Here is a 17,829-nt window from a genome sequence, read left to right as displayed (position 1 = left end):
ACTAGTTACCACCCCCCTAGCTCTACTTCCTTCAACAGCACATTGGATCAAATATTGAAATTTATATTCTTTTTCTATGTCTGAACCGTCATGAATTCGACGAAACTTACTCCAAAACCCTAACCAGTCCCTAGCCTCTCTGGAAAATTTTCGAAGTTCGATTTTTGGCAGTTTGAGTTTTTCTGCGAGAAACCTATGAAACCATCACTCGATATTTGATTTCCTTCATTTGTACATTGTGTTAATACAACACACTCCATTCTCTGACGAGCTTCATCTACTTTATCATGATATTCATTCACTTTATCGTATTCATTTGTGTATCGTTCATCACTATTGTCGAGAAGCACTTCTAATATTTTCTCATCCGCATTCTTCAGTTCACTTTCCAGTCGTTCTAGTTTAGTAAAATGCAATCTCACCATGTTGCGGTCTGTTTCCACCATCACCGCATCGTATGTTTTCGTGAACATCGCACGTATTGGTTTTCACAATTTAGTCAACTTATCCATTTCAAATTAATGCTTTGTTCACATCCAGTCGCGGTCGCCACTACTGTACCTTGAACCCGAAAATCTACCCGATAAAATGGAATTCGTCTGATAGTTACACAGGTGATGACTTTTATTACTTTCCACAAACTTAAAACTTTATTTAAATCGTCTTTCTTGTTCAAAACAAACTGTTCTCAAAACCAAAGAGGACAAAATCTGGTGGGTGCATTCCATTTAGTCTCTGGATGTAGCAATTACCATACCTGCCAACATTCAAAAAGTGAAATCCGGAAGATCCTCAAGCGGAAATTAACATGCGTGAGCATAACAGTCTTGAGACATAATGAAAAAGGGAGGCTGGAGAGATTATAAACAATACTAACAGAAGTCAAATACAGTAGAACCTCGATACATCATTCCCGGAACTGTAGTTATCCCGTATTCATCGTTGAATTTATTCGGTCCCAAAAATGTTCCATATAAACCAATGATAATTTCCCCGCATCTATCGTTTCTCAAACTATTGTTTTATCGCATGGATCATCAAAAAATTGTTTGTCCTCGGTCACAATTTTTTCGCATTGATTGATTTTACGTAAGAAAAATATGTGCAGAAGTTTTTTTAAATTTAGAGGGACTGCTCAATACTCTCAGCATATAATAGTGGCAACCTGTTATGCAAGAATGTACGAGCAATTTGGAGTTGCTAATCTTGAACAAGGATCTTCTAGGCAGGAGTGCTGTGTGCATGTTATTCACAGGGAACCTCACTACGAGCCTCCTGGTACCAACAGTTCCCCACAGGCAACTAACCGACCCCTAGAAGTATTCTTATTTACAAGAATTAAAATGTAGACAGCATGAAACTCAAATTTGCCACCATTTTCTGTGTTTGTATAGGCTGGCTAGGACTGCTAACTTAATTGAAAAACGAGAAAATCACGCAGTGAGCCAGATACGTTTTAATTCATCACAGGGTGATTAATCGAGTCGAACCTTGTGGAGTGTGTGGGAGGGTAGAGGCCTGTTCACCACTTTGTTGCCTCTGCCCAATAGTCTTGTTACAAGCCGGACCTAACCAAGCCAGACCAATAATCTTTCCCCATAGCCTACTCTTGTAACTAGTTCCAAAATTGGCAGCTACACACAAGCCACTGTGACATCGTTCGAGACACGGCGCGTTGAATTTCTAACCTCTGTGACATCATCTGAGCTGAGCTGCGGGAGCCGCGCCGTGTTAGGTATCTAACCTATCGTTTGCAAAGGGTCTACAGAATCTTTTCCTAAATACAGGTTATCGCCATAATATCCACGTATATCTTTAATTTGCAATAAGAGAACTGCATTTAAAAGTTTTCAATTATTACAAAATGTAAAACGAAACAGCGTAGAAGTCACGCTTTTTATTTTCAACTTGGAGGCCTGTATCATGGATGCAATATTTTGATACTGGTATGTATAGTATGAGCTAAATGGTTAGCATGTGTTGGCCGTTGGTTCAAGGGGTCTCGATTGGGTCAAGGATTTCAACTTTCCTTGGTTAACTCCAAGGGTTCGGGGGCTGTAGGTTTGCTGAATTAAACATTAGAATTCATCTTAAGTAGGGCTCCTCTTCCAGTCAAAGACGGAAGTGCGCCATGTATCAACACACTGCTTCAAAGCAATTCGCTGTCCCTTATGAAATATTACAAAACAGGAAGCAGTCTCACTTTACATGTCTCCAATGTAAGATGTACTACAGCCCAATGCTGACATATGTAATGCGCACCTGGACAATGCCTCTGAAATGAAATTTTTTACATAGTATGATAGGAAAGACAAGAAAGACAGAGTAAGAAATGAGAGAGGAAATCAGAGTGGAAAGGCTTTTCTATAGAATGGAGAAGGATGAACCTGAATTGATTGAATACGTTAAGAGGACGGATGCCTAAGTGGATAACTGAGTTCCCTGAAAGGAGAGGGGAGAAGAAGAAGGACACCCAAACCAAAGTGTTTGAAAACGATCAGGAATAGTATAATTAGAAGAAGCAAAGATAGTAGTTCATGAGGAATAATTGTGGTTGAATAGAGGAAGATGGAAACATCCCAATCTGGCAGGAGCTACATGAGCAAAATGTAAGATGATGAATTAGAAAGATCACTTCAGAAATTACACATTAAACAACACCATAATTGTCCAATAAAACAATACACAGGCAGTTCACTTCTGACTGATGGTAGATTAGTTTCACTGGGATGTACATAATTGTGCACAACGAAATGTTTCTCTAACGACATTTTGAGGTGGTAATTCTCTTCCCAAAAGTTTTACCCGAATGCTTCTTCATGTGCTTCAAGAGCCTACATTCCTCTGTGAAAGACATGGAACACACTTCACAATGAAAAGTTTGGCCAACTGTATGGGTATACATATGCATAGTTAACAAGTACATCCTGCTAAACACTTCCTTACAGAAAGAACAGGTATAACTAGGTACAGAGGTGTGAATACGAATATGATTCCTCAGCGCTTTAGGGTCAAGAAATTCTTTACCACAAGTTTCACATTGTACGTGTTTGTCTCCTGTGTGAGTCGTATTATGAATTATTAACTTAGACTTTTCGGCAAAAGATCTACCACATAAATTGCACCTAAAAGGGCGCTCTGCAGCATGAACACTAAGATGTTCCTGAAGTAAGCTTTTTGAGGAGAACTCCTTAGGACAAAGATTACATTGAAAAACGCCGTCCTTTGAATGGATCACCATATGCTTATTAAGATGACCTTGTTCATAGAATGAACTCCCACAGAACTCACATTTGAATACTCTCTCTTCAGCATGTTTGTTGCTATGTCTCTTTAAAAATCTTTTAAAACTAAACCGTTTGTCACAAATAGTGCATTGAAATGGCTTTAATTTTGAATGTGTGGCCATGTGGATCTTCAAATTACACTTAAGAGCAAACCTCTTCGAACAAATTTTGCACTCATGGTTCCTCTCTCCAGAGTGTGCTGCTATGACGTGCTTCCTAAGGGAATCTGACCGCTTATATATTTTTTTGCATAGTTTACAAGAGTGACTCTTCTTTTTTCTGATTTTTCCAGTAAAATTATGATCCTCAGGAAGATGTAACACACACTGATCACACACAGGACCTTGTCCATCAACGCCACATATAGCACATGCCATTTTACTTTCTTCTACTTCAGTCTCATCCCCACTGAAAAGTAGATATATTAAGTTTTATATTCATTTAAATATGCAATTAATTTAAATGTAAGAGGAAAAGAACCATACATGAGTTGGTAAGTGACTGACATTGGGATTTTAATACTACAATAACAAAAAAACTACAACAGACAAGTTCTCTCAAAGTTGTGGACAGTCAACAAGACAAGACTATTTCACAAAGAAATCATTACTTTCAGGAACAGGCCATGCAAAACCAGAAAACTTCCGTAATGCTAGAAAATTATGCTATGCTCCAAGAAATGCAAAATTTGAAGTCTTTTTTTTTTGGGAATTTACAGGTATTAGTAGTATTTTCAAAAGACTTCATTTCACAAATTGTGAATGACCACAAGGATCCTGAATTTTTACAATTTAGTTCAGGGCCTCTCAAACAACCAAAATCTCATGCGTGCAGACTGAGGCGCAGAGTTCCTGTGCACAATACATCAGTCCCACCAGGCTCGGCTCAACACTTCGTCTCTGGGCTACTCGGCTAAGCTCAGCTTAGGAGCGCTACAGAGCAAGTGAGGAAGAGGGAGACAGGCGGAGCGAGCAAGACAGGTGTGGGGAAAGAGAGAGACAGCGCTATTGCTGAACTCTGGTCAACCAAGTGAAGTCGTCTTTTGCACCGTGCACATTGCATGCACCTGGTGCATGCAACCTGTAAGGCCCTGATTTAATCAATTTTTTTAAATATTGTAAACATTAAACAATATGTCATTTCGGAGCAGTATAAGTGATGTTTCGAAAAGGCCTCTGAATCTTTTAAGCTCTCCACTATGCAGTTGATTTCAACAAATTTATTCTCATGTTTGTATTCTTCATTTTAGTGATCAAGACTATAAAGCAAATGTTAATACATGCCATCCTAATACGCAATTTGTATACGACACAATATAATGCCATACACTTTGAAATGACCGCTACATGGATTTCATGATTAGAAATTTCCTTTGTCAAAAGATAGCAGGAAAAGTCAGCTTTTGGCTACATTCAGAGCTTATTATTTTTGCTGAGAGGTGTTGCATATCTTCACACTTATTTGCACATATGCTTCAAGGATATTTGCAAACATGGCATGTCCTAGCAGAGTTATTGGTGATGCAGATATAGCTAGTTACTTGTTAATAGAGGCAGTGAAAAAAATTCAAGGTGTGACAGTGCCATAGAGGATGGGTTTACTATGAATTCCAGTGAAAGTAGTGATGCTAACAATGTCAATCATGATAATATGCCAAAAAATGCAAATGCTTGCAGGAGGACTATTACACAAAGTCCCAGTATGGATGTGCAGCTGTCCACAGATAACAACTTTAGCATGTTTACAATATGTTTTTCGCCATAAGACCTATCTGAGTTGGTGCGATGTAAAGCAACATGTAAAAGAAAAAAAAACCAGTATGTTTTATAATCTGATATAATATGTTATTGCTACTGTGTTTTTGATAATTTTATGCCTGTTCATTTAGAAATTATAGTGAAGTACATACGGTACTGCAGTCAGTATTGGGAGTAGGCTAAACATAAAGCATGCTGTGGGTGCAACCCGGGGTATTGCAATGTCACGCTTGAGGGGCTAATATGAAGTTATTTAAAACCCTATGAAAAACATGATACAGAAGCATACATACCATTCTTCTTCTATTTGGGTGGTAATCTCCTCCTTTATCTTGTTTGGAGCCTAAGAGCAAACAAGAAATTATTCATATGAATCTATCAATACTAACAAAAATATGTTTCTGAAATAATCCTGCAAATTATTATCGTATGTATACAGGGTGTCCTTGAAAACGGTGCAGTATTAACAGAGGAGGCACCAAGCAACAAAGGAATGAAAAGGGAGTATCCTTGAAAAAGATTCCAGTATTAACAGAGGTGGGAGCATGCTAGAAACAAAGGAAAAATGCCCTATAAATATTGGTCACAAATCCCATGAGTAGATGTTGATTCCCATAGGGAATCTGAAATATTTGTCCTGAATGAGTAAATTTATAATACCAATATAAATGGTCCGTTATTGGACATTATAAATTTTCCTGCTAACTCATTCTTGGTTGCCAGCGTTTCGCCCTCGTGTGCTAGGGTGGGCTCATCAGTTGGTACCTAGCACACCTACCAATACGCTGGCTAGTGCATACCGTGGAGGCCACTGCGTAAGCTAACTGGAGCCACCGGCAGTGCCAATGCACTAAGAGACTTTGTCTCATCAGCAAAAATTGATGCCTGCTTGGCCATCAGATGATATAGATGTTGATTCCCATAGGGAATCTGAAATATTTGTCCTGAATGAGTAAATTTATAATACCAATATAAATGGTCCGTTATTGGACAGGAAAATTTATAATGTCCAATAACGGACCATTTATATTGGTATTATAAATTTACTCATTCAGGACAAATATTTCAGATTCCCTATGGGAATCAACATCTATATCATCTGATGGCCAAGCAGGCATCAATTTTTGCTGATGAGACAAAGTCTCTTAGTGCATTGGCACTGCCGGTGGCTCCAGTTAGCCTACGCAGTGGCCTCCACGGTATGCACTAGCCAGCGTATTGGTAGGTGTGCTAGGTACCAACTGATGAGCCCACCCTAGCACACGAGGGCGAAACGCTGGCAACCAAGAATGAGTTAGCAGGAAAATTTATAATGTCCAATAACGGACCATTTATATTGGTATTATAACCCCATGAGTAATCGCCCCCTGCCATTACCATCAATCATCACCATGTTTTCTTATCTACTCTTCACAACATGTGCTCGATGTGACCAGCATCCATTACAATGCAGCCTTCCACGCCACGCTGTATGGAATTACACATTTGTTGGAACAGCCCTGGCCATCTGGATTGTATCACAGACAGTGAATACATGTTGTCGTAGTGTATCGGCATCATTTATGGGGACCACATACACCAGGGCCTTTAAATGTCTCTAATGTCAAAAATCTAAAAGGTTAAGGTCAGATGAATGGGCAGACCAAGGTACTGGCCCTCCCTGACCAATTTATCACTCTTGGAAAAACCATCGTAGGAGTCGCCAAACCCCATGATAAAACTGGGCCGTAACACAACACGTTAGAAGGTTTACAAACATTGTTTCGGTAGGAATGTATTTCCATTTTGCATTGCATATGACCCTCTGTAAATTATTAAAACATTGTGATCACTGATAGTAGTGGTAGAGGACCATAACTATGAAGATATTGGATTTGCTACCAATGTGCATAGCACCTTCAATTATTCATGTTGCGAGCTCCTTCCTCTGTAAATACTGGAACATTTTTCAAGAACCCTCTGTATACAAGTAATTTTTAGAAAGTACTATCCAATACTAAAAGCCTGCCCTATTACCAGAAGGCCACAGATTCAATTTCCAGCCAGGTTAGGAATTTTTATCTAAATCTGTGGGCCAGTTCAAGGTTTACTAATCCTTTGTGAGAACAAGAATAATAGGGGAGAGGATTTGTTGTGCTGACTACATGTAATCACGTAACCTGCAGTCCCTTGATCTGAGCAGAAGTTTCTTGGCAGGCCATTAGGAGACTATGTTGAAATATTGAGACACCACTCCTTTGTGCTGTAGTATTTTCAGTGCCTGTTGGGTTAATCCTCCTAGTGGCCATGATCTTTAAGGTGCCAAGTCTGTGTGGGGTAAAACCATGGTTAGCTGGTTCGAGTCCTGCAGGTGGAGAAAACTGTTCACTATTTGGCTGGAAGGGTGGCAGAGATTGTGGTATTCAATTTCTAATCACTAGATAGTGACTAGATACCATGGATTCAGTTCCAAACTTCTCCACACTGTTCATATTGAGTAAGGGCATATGATGTTGTTGATAGTAATTCATCTGTCGGATGGCGACGTTAAGTCTGGATCAGACCCCTTTGTGTTATTCAACCCATGTAGGCTATGTGCAGGCACCAGGTTTCACTCTTACCCTAACTCACGATCATCATAACCATCTCACAACCAGATGCAGAGATCACCTAAGAGAAGAGTATCAAACAGAAAGATCTGCAGCGGGCAAGCTGAACATATCCTTGGACACTTCTGCCACTAAAAGCCATATACCAAATGAAAAAAACAAAAAAAAAAAAAGCACCTGCATGGTTTGCCAAATTTTGCCCTGTTTCATTGTTGCCAGCTCCAGCTCCTGCCAGTTTATGATGTTACTGGCACCTTTTGACCTCCCTCTATCCAACAAACATGGCTGCTTCTCTACTGTGTTTCAATCCATGCTGTTCTCTATAAAGTCTAAACTTTAAGTCTGCATCTACTTCTTGTTCTTTCTTTAATCTTAGCCTATATCACTGGCCTTTGGATACTTAACAGTTTGTAAATAATATTTTACAGAACTAAATTTCATTCTAGATTTTTTATTTTTATTTGTGCACAATGTAAGGTTGTTACTTATAAGTTTGGTGTTATGAAACTCCACAACTCCAAGTCTATTTTATATTACCTGTTCATCTGCTAACGGTTCAGTCTTCACAAATATTACAAGGGAATCTTCAACTTTATGAGCTGACTGTATGTTCTGCGACCTGAGTGTATCCTCCTGATGTGCCTGTAGTAAACAGCGTAACAAAAGTAAACCACATTAGATTAACAGGTCTGAGATGCTTACATGGGAAAAGAAAAGAGTTGTAGTGGTGGTTGTTTTGTTTTACGGAAAGTAAATCATAAGACTCATGTCCCAAAGATCTGCATATTTTAAGCTGCAACTCAGAAACAAAACAAATAAAAAACTCAATACTATAAACACATATTTTCTTGGAAACTTGCTCTGTAGTTCTCAGGCAATAGGTTTCGGTCAACTCTGTATGCGAAGCTCACTGAAATTCGGAATGCACTTTGAACCCCTTGACATTTTGTGACTTTACTAGAAAACTTACTCTCATCATATTTGCACTGATCAATTCAAATCCCTGTGGGGAAAGATGTAACTTAGGGAATAAACAGCGTTCATGCTCTTTTAATCCACATTCATCTTGGTATTGGGATGACTATGATTTCCTGAAACTTTATTGTAACTCTATTTTTGGAACTTAATATTTTTCGACATCTAGGCACCCTCCGTAACTTTGGGCCATGACCCCACATAGGCTTTTAAGTGTTTTTCATAGTGTATTTCAAAAGGAGTGCAAGTGTTTTGCCTCCTAGCATTTTGTTTATGGCCGATTTCCTAAACCTTTCCATTTGACCGCTAAGGCCATTTAGAATGGACTCTTATTCCCTCTGTTTAAAGTGTAATTAATTATGGATGAGTGAGTAACATAATGAATCATAATTACTTGCCTTGCTCTCACTTTGAGATATGATGTACGGAAGTCTGGCAAAGTGCAGTTAAAATAATAGTGAAGAAATTAATTTGAATAAATCAGATATGACAGCACTAACAAGACTGATTAACTATGATGATGTTTATCCGCACTCAGCAAAATGAGAGCGGACGCACATCATGGAATGGCAGTGCATGTGGGCAAGACTAAGTAATGCATGACAATATACATGCCAAAGTACAGGCCCTCTTTCTCATGAACTAATCAACCCATTAACCTGAAAATCATGCTAAGTTAATCTTTCAACTGATGTTTCCAATTCCTTCTGCTCAAAGTTTCCAAGGCAGCGATTACACTAGTTTTCATTGCACTGTGAAATAACCCATGCAGATATGAGAATGACACTGTCATTTCATCTAAATTATGACAGGGCTCTTCATTAGTACAAGGGAAAAATACTATAGAGTCGATGAATGTAAATTACATTCTTATGAGTGTCGAATGTAAAAGCTTGAAATTAATTTGAACAGAATTGTTGTAACAGCGAATTTCTAATGAGAACACTACATTTTCTTTTTGCTCACACCTGAATCACATCTGTCCACTGGTTAATGCGGCACTCAAATGTTCCGCATCATTGAGGGTTTAAGTGCACATTATAGGCTTCAGTTTATGTTAGGACTAACCATTTGCCACTTATTGTAGTGTCTAAGTGATAAAACATGCTAAACTGAACAAATATGTACATGTTAATGCCCATATTTTAGGGAACAATTACAGTAGAGACTCAATGAATGGAAGGTTAAGTTCCAGGAGTTCAATCTCAAGATGAGAAAACTCAAAATCATAGTGATGGCAATAAACAGAGAGGGACAACCGGCAAACATCATGCTAGGAAACCATCCACTAAAACTGTGGAAAGCTTTACATACCTCGGCAGTGTAATATCTCGAGATACACTAGCCACAGAGGAGGAGGCAAAAAGAGTGCAGAAGAGCTCTCACTTTTACCAGTAAGTACAAACACTCCTCTGGGATACCAAATTACTAAAAAAATCAAAGCTGGTGATGTTCAATCAGTACTTGATACAATCTTAACCTATGGTATTAAAAACCTGCACCCTCACTAAGAAAGACTCATCAAGGTTGCAGGCATTTGAGATTAAGTTCCTTAGGTCCACAATTCAAAAACCAAACTGGACAAGTTAAGGAATGATGTGGTTAGGAAGGATGCTGGGATTGTTACATCATTGTTAGAAAAGGTCAGCATGCCCAGACTGAGGTGGTTTGGGTATGTAATAAGGATGGAGCCGACAAGGACAGCATATGTTAACTTGGAGAGACATGTGGCAGGGAAACAGATAGTGGGAAGACCAAGAACCCACTGGATGGATGTCATAATGATGGACATTGCAGATTGGGGAAGGACACTGGAGGACACCATTAACATCAGAATGTATGTCAATAAGACAGAATGGAAGAGGCTCGCCAACAGCACCTGGAAAAATGGAAACGTAAAATGATGATGATGAATGATTAAAAAGTCAATATGCCTATGTTTAGATGGAATAATCAAGATACAACCACATAAAAATTTCAGCTCTATTGGTTTAATAGTTGTTGGGTGATTGGGCAAGAAAGAAACAGACACCACCTCATTTCAAGCTATTGGATGATCTTTTGTAAATTATATGTTTTCAGGTCAATATTTTAAAATAAAGCAATGTTTGTGCAAAATTTCATTAAATTCTGCCTCACAGTTTAAACATCAATGTTGTTACAGAAGGCAAACAGACAGATTTAGTTTCATTTTTATATAGAGAGAAACTGTCTATACCAGAGGTTCTACAAGACACTCATGGCTGAAAGTTCAATGTATCCCCACAAAAAATGCTTAAGTGATAGGTTTAATAAAAAGAGTTCCTGGCTTATTATTAAGGCATTTTAATTGATTATTAACCATTCTTTTAAATATGCATCATAAATAAGACAAGATTGTAAGATAAAATACAGTTTTACCAGACGAGTTGGCCATACAGTTAGGGGCGCATCATCCGGGATATAGTGGCTTCGAACCCCACTGTTAGCAGTCATGAACATGGTTTTCTGTGGTTTCCCATTTACACACCAGGCAAATGTTGGGGCTGTACCTTAATTAAGGCAACAGCCGCTTCCTTCCCACTCCTAGGCCTTTCCTATCCCATCGTTGCAATAAGACCTATCTGTGTCAGTGCAACATGAAGCAAATTAAAAAAGAAAAAGAGTTTTATAACAGATCACAAGAAATTCAATTGTTTGTGCCTGTATTAAGTATAATACAATGATGATAAAGTAACACAGGATACCCTGTTTGTATGAAAGTTTCACAAAATGCTAGATTTTAGCCTCAACATCAAATTAATACATACGGGTAAAAAATCCTTGATTTTAATTCTGGAATTCAGACAATGCAAAATGCCAAAATTTCATCGGGATGGGTGTGCCTGCATGGCGTTACAGTTTTCTGATGTGTCATAATCCAGGTGAAACTTTCAAGCACAGCGTAGCTCTATACATATTTAACCTTCTTCTGGTCTTCCACTGGTCTAGATGCTGAAGATGTCAAATAGAAAACTAAGGGTCAATCTCAGTGATGAAGGACTGATAAACTACGCCAGAACTGTCCAGACTTTGCACAGAAAGCCAACAAGCACTCCAGCGTGCTGAGCCCGCATGACTCGACTTTCAGAGTCCCTTATGGTCACCAGAGACCACAAGTAAAACAAAAACAACTAAGAGGACAAAGACCTCGCAGAGTGGCATTCAAACACATTTTTAGAAATCTCATAATTATACATTTCTTTCCTTCTCTCCTGCTTTGAAATACATGTAAAGTATATAGTGATGGGAATATTATGATACAAATAAAATTGTAGCAAAAGTCTTCACTTTGTGTTTGTTTATATGTACAGTAGAACCTCGATAATTCGAAATCGGTTAATTCAAAATCCCGCCTAATTCGAAGAAGCTCTCGTACCTGGAAACATGAGATACAGTTTTGCATGTTATTTAAATTGTTTAATTCGAAATACGGATAATTCGTAATTCGAAGTACAATGTCGGCCCCATTACCGAAATTCAGACTTTTAATTCGAATCTGCCTTTACATTTTAAAACAATAGTATGTTACAGAGTAATTTCTACTCGAAATTTATCCGCTCCGCGTCATAATAGAACGCGCGTTCCTTAACGTGGAAGGGTAGCTTTCCGCACTTACACTCACTTCGGTGGGTCTAAATTGCTAAATTGAATGAAATCGGAATTCTTTTGTATTCAACCTTTTAATGAACGCCGTAATATCACTCAACAGGCAGTGTGTGGAAAAACAGAATCCGCGAACACTGGCGATGCCGACAGTTGACGAAAAAGCGTAGGCACCGAACAATATTGTCATTGCCGGTGAAACTGCACTGCTTTATTTTAATGCAAGCCCAAACGGTCTTATGGTTTTAAATGGGGCATAGTAGTACGTTGCAATGCTCATGGGATGGAAGCGAGAAACGTTATCCCCTCGTCATAGGAAAGTTCGATAAACCACAATGTTTCAAGGGCGTTGGGCACTTTCCATGCTAGTACAAAGCATATAAAAATGCGAACAGTACAGAAATCCAAAAAAATAATGCATTTGCACAGGGGGACCGGCATAATTTATCCTCGTCTTTGATTGTGCGATTTTTTTTTCTTTCGTTGCGTGAGGTTATGTTTGTCAGTGATTTATCCAAGTGCATTATTTGAACATTGTAAATGCACCTTGTTGGATATATGTCGGAAATAGTTTTTTCCATGGCATTTGAAAGGTTTAAACTGTGAATCGAGGTGATTGCATGTATTAATGGGTCTTAGAATACTTCGTGACGCGGCAAGTGTTTACATTTCTGAAGTACGAAAGAAGTTGGCGGGAAATCGTACAAGAATAGAGTCATAGAAAAGTTCGATTTTAAGGGCATCGGGTACTAATACAAGGCATCTAAAAAGCATTAAGTATAGTAATCCAATTAATAAAGCACGTGCAGATGGGAGCCAGCATAGATTTCTCCTCGTCTTTGAATCGTGCTTTTTTTTTTTTTTTTCGTTGCGTGAGGTTATGTTTGCCAGTGAGATATCCGAGTGAATTACTTGAATACTGTAAATGCACCTTCTTGGATACATTTTGGGAATAGTTCTTTTTTCATGGCATTTGAAGGGTATAAACTGTGAATCAAGGTTAACTGCATGCAGTAACAGGCCATAGAATATTTTGTAATGCGGCAAGGGTTGGTACTTCTGAATTGCGAATTGGCAGTTAATTCGAAATCACGTAATTCGAAGTCCGATTTTTTAGTCCCAACGACTTCGAATTAACGAGGTTTTACTGTATATGTATACACAAGTGTGTTTCATTCAGTAATACTCTGACATTGATTTTTATTTACAAACCTTTTCAAAATTAGTGTCTGTGAAACCACCAGTAATACACAGTGGCAGAGGTTGTTGTTCTGATGAGCTTCAGAGCCAAAAGATGTAGAATTCAAAATGGAGAACATGTTTGCAACCTTCACATATAGTTTCAGAGACTCTTGTTAAAGAATATGCCATAAAGTTGCTGAGGACCTGTATCACTGTTTGATGAGAGAGCCTAATGATCAACAAATTCTCCAAAGTTTGACAGGTACAGAAGTTCTGCTGTCTTGATTTTAAAAAATCTTTCCTTCACAAAATATCTGTCCAAAAATGGCTTGACTGACTTGGTGATTATTAAAATATTTAGTGTTCCTGCTGTGCAGAAATAGGCCACTTTCCACAATACTCACAACTCTCTGTTTCTCAGTTTCTTTTCAAGACCAAACATAATTGGAATGCTACCATCAAATGTACACATTATCACATCACCAATGTCGAGAAACTGTGCGGTAGGGACAGGCGAGAGAAAGTGTGTTTGATTGACGGATGCAACTAATTTTTTATATGTCCCATCAATACAGATATGATTTATGGTATCCATGTAACTCCTGCACACCAGATGACTGCCATGCTAGGAACATGGTTTGGACAGCTATACTTAACACAATGACATGAAGAGTAAATCTACTCCCAAACATGGCCCATGATAAAATAAAATGGAGACAAACACTGATAAACACAATGTAATTAATCATTACTACGAGGAATAAAAACAGACCACTGTAAATAGAATTATACAGCTCCTTGAGATGAGTCAATGAAAATCCGCAAATAGTGGTCTTAAAAAAGAGTGGAAGGCGAGAATGCTCAATAACAATACAATACTTCTGTTAAAAGGTCTCTTCAGACATGAACATATGGCGTTACAGCTCTGTCAAAGGGAATGAATGGATTTTAAAAATAAATTGTAACAGCCTTATCCTGAAATTCTGAAGAAAAGATGGAAAATACATTTTACCACCTTGACTAGAGTTAACTAAACTAGCATACAGGATAGGAAACATAATAAACATAACTGATTACCTGTGGAGGACATACTTCGGTGTCTTTCATGAAAACTGATTCTATTTTGACTGGTACATATGGTTCCATTTATGTTGTGAAATCTGAAACAAATTAAGAAACAATAAGAAATTTAATTTAATATTGAACTTTTATGCTATATTGTACTTTAAATAGTCTTTCAGCTTCTTAGAGTAGTTTATGTTGATTATATATGATATAAGGTGTAAAGATGTTGAATACAGGACAAAAAATGGTCAACTGGTCTCTGGCAGAAATTGAAACAATCACTTGACATGAGCACGCTGGGCTCACCTGGGAGGTAATAATAATGTTACTGATTCTACGTCTCAAACCAAATCCCATGGTGAAGGGTATATTAGCAGCCTAATAATGCAATATACTTTCATTTAAGTGATAAAATGCTGCACAAAACGGTTAAAGTTCATCTTGATCCTTTATCCAGTTATGTAAAGATAATAATAATAATAATAATAATAATAATAATAATAATAATAATAATAAAGTTATAGTTTTTATGTACTGATAACTAATTTTATGGTTTTCAGAGATGGCAAGGAGCCGGAATTTTGTTCTGCAGGACTTCTTGAATTTGCGAGTAAATCTACCGAATCAACACTGACATATTTGAGCACCGTCAAATACCATTGGTCTAAGCCGCAATCAAACCTGCCAACCTTAGCTCGGAACGCCACTATTCTACCAGCTGAGCTACTCAACCCAGCAGCGTCTCACCCTTGGCTCGGTGATATGAATGTGACTGAGGTATGAACGATACTAGCAATGTCATTCCTTATGCAGTCAGTTCCTGTGATGAATGGTGCAAAAGTGTTCATCATAGGGTTGGTTATTGTATGCATTTCAGTGAGCTTGGCAGACTGACAGCACCTTCTGGTCCGGTGAGGAAAGCAACAGAAACCTATCTCACTCCTCTTCAGTGACACCTAGGCTACTTATGACAGCTGATGGTGGATATGTTGAGGTTCCAAGCAGGCTCGGGATGGGGACTCAACGTACATACATACGGACTCTCTTCATGCAGTGAGAGTCTGTACATATTATATTTTACTGTACTGTTATTCCCTGTGTTACAGCTGTGATCAGTCTGGATGGCAGCATAGCTATCACGATTGTCATAGACATAAGCCTACATAATTACAGCATGATGATACAGAAACAGAAAAGTTAATATTTCTAGATTCTTAAACAGTTTTCTGTGTGATGCTCTTGAATGTGTACGTGTCATTATATGTTAAATCTTCCTCTGGATTTTAAAAACAGATTCTTACCCTGCAGTATCATCCCAGATAGCTATGCTACGATTAAATGGAAAGAGCTGCAACCTACTCTGCTCGGATGGTTGGAATACAGTGCTGTTGAGCCATAGGTTGTTGGTTAAACTATACCTCATCATACATTTCAAATGAATTGCCTACCTACGGGAGGCTGTCGGATAAACTTTCTCCCCAGAATCATCTCAAAATGATAATTCATATCCTCTGATCACAGTCTTTTCTGAGCTGAGCTAGTGAACAAACGTGCAGGGTAATGATCCGGAAGTGCAGGGAAAGCAGTATGGGCATAACAGTGCAGCAGTATAGGAATGTGATAGGGCGATGGCACAGCCGGGTCAAGTGGATCAAGACTGAATGCAAATTAGGAATTAATAAAGGAATAGGACTGACAGAATTGTTGATGGCAGCAGCTATAGTGGCTACTCTATTAGTCATCAGAGGTGTCGAGATGAACCCAGGCCCATTGACATGGGAGGACATGGAGAAAATCAAGGAAGATATGCGCGATGCTTCTCAGGCTGACCAGACCAAAGAAATGTTTGAGGTGCAGTATCAACAAATCAACAATATGAAGGAGAGCATTACCAAAAAAAGAACTAACAGAAATAAAGGTGAAGATAAGACAAGGAAGAAAGAGCGATACTAAATCAATCAATCAATCAATCAATACTGATCTGCATTTAGGGCAGTCACCCAGGTGGCAGATTCCCTATCTGTTGTTTTCCTAGACTTTTTGTAAACAGAGGATAAAGGCACTAGAAGAACAAGTTCAGGTACTTCAATAGCAAGATAGTAGAAGAATGGAGGAGGAGAAGAGAAGAAATATTATTTACGGCCTGGAGGAAACGGAAGGAGAGTCTACGATGAAATTGATGAACTCAGTCTTAAAGCCAAAGAGAGAGAATTTAGGCACTGAATGTACTGAAAGGGATATAGATTTGTATAGAATGGGAAAGAAGACCTGTTAGAATTAAGTTTGTTTCTTTATTAATGGCAAGCCGAATTTTGAATAGTACAAGGAAATTGAGGGCTGTAAGGTGTGGATAAGAAGGGATATGGACAGAAAAAACCTCCACGAGCAAAGAGTTCTACAATTCCATTTACGACAAGCAAGAAAGTCTAATCTATGGGCATTAATAAGAGGAATCCATTTGCGTATGATAGGAGATACCTGGGTGAGGACATAGACTGTCAGTGATCTAGGTAATATCTTCAAAGAACGAAGTAAGCAGTTTGGGTCATCAGCGGAAGCGCATGGTGTAGGAGTGATGACAAAAGGAATTCCAGAGTCTACGTGCAGTGCTGGTGTTGATAAGCCTGGAAAGGTAATTCAACGGTCTACGTCAGATCTTCCAGTGGAGTTAAATAACAGTGGGAGGAACAATGAGGCAAGCTGGATGTCAACAGCTGCACTGCATGGAGGAACCGAGGATACTTCCAGGCGTAGGTCAGTGAGACTATAAGACTTTTTTCAGAAGGGGATGGGTTCATGCAGTAGAGTAAAAATCACAGAAGAATTATCTGAGAAGGATTTGCTCTCCAGAGGGGAGTATAATGGAAGCGGAAAGATCTCGAATGACTAGAAGTCAGAAAGTTTAGTAGAGCATAGAAGTAAACTACAGTTAAAGGTATTATGTTAATATTGAAGGAATATGGAACAAAATAGGTAATGAAGACGTTAAAGAGCTACTGGAAGAAATGTACATCCTTGGGCTTGTAGAAACTTGGTCTGATTACAAGAAAGGCTTAAAGATAGAAGGGTGTATTGTATGGAGTCAATATGGATCAAGGGGATCCAATAAAGGAAAGATATCGGGCAGAATTTTGGTGGTATTCAAAGACAACTTAAAAGATAGGATACAGCTCTTAGAATTGGAGTTTAATGAATTAATCTGGATAAGAATATTAGATAGGATCAATTGGAGGAATGAAATATGTATAGCTTTTATATTTAATCCCCCTTGGAACTCCCCATTTGCGCAGAATAATTTTTTTGAGAATTTAGCAACAGAAATTAGATGAATGAGAAGTATGTATGATCAGG

At 38.4% G+C, this 17,829-nt stretch overlaps 1 protein-coding gene across 2 annotated transcripts in view; it reads right to left on the bottom strand.

The window, feature by feature from the left end:
- LOC136886738 (uncharacterized) overlaps nt 1–17,829 on the bottom strand; it is a 144,067-nt gene that overhangs the window by 33,515 nt on the left and 92,723 nt on the right. The window contains exons 6-8 of one of the 2 annotated variants that reach the window (XM_068230471.1): nt 8,170–8,274; nt 5,338–5,387; nt 2,596–3,695 (exon numbers count right to left, since the gene is read on the bottom strand). In XM_068230471.1, the coding sequence (XP_068086572.1) occupies nt 8,205–8,274 (70 nt within the window). In that variant the 3' untranslated portion in view covers nt 2,596–3,695; nt 5,338–5,387; nt 8,170–8,204. Of the gene's footprint in view, nt 1–2,595; nt 3,696–5,337; nt 5,388–8,169; nt 8,275–17,829 lie in introns of those variants that run through there. The other variant, XM_068230470.1, reaches the window with a different exon arrangement.

Source organism: Anabrus simplex, chromosome X (genome assembly GCF_040414725.1).
Source record: "Anabrus simplex isolate iqAnaSimp1 chromosome X, ASM4041472v1, whole genome shotgun sequence".
NCBI lineage: Eukaryota > Metazoa > Arthropoda > Insecta > Orthoptera > Tettigoniidae > Anabrus > Anabrus simplex.
The sequence above is the reverse complement of the archived record's forward strand: the minus strand, read 5'-3'. Positions and strand labels throughout refer to the sequence as shown.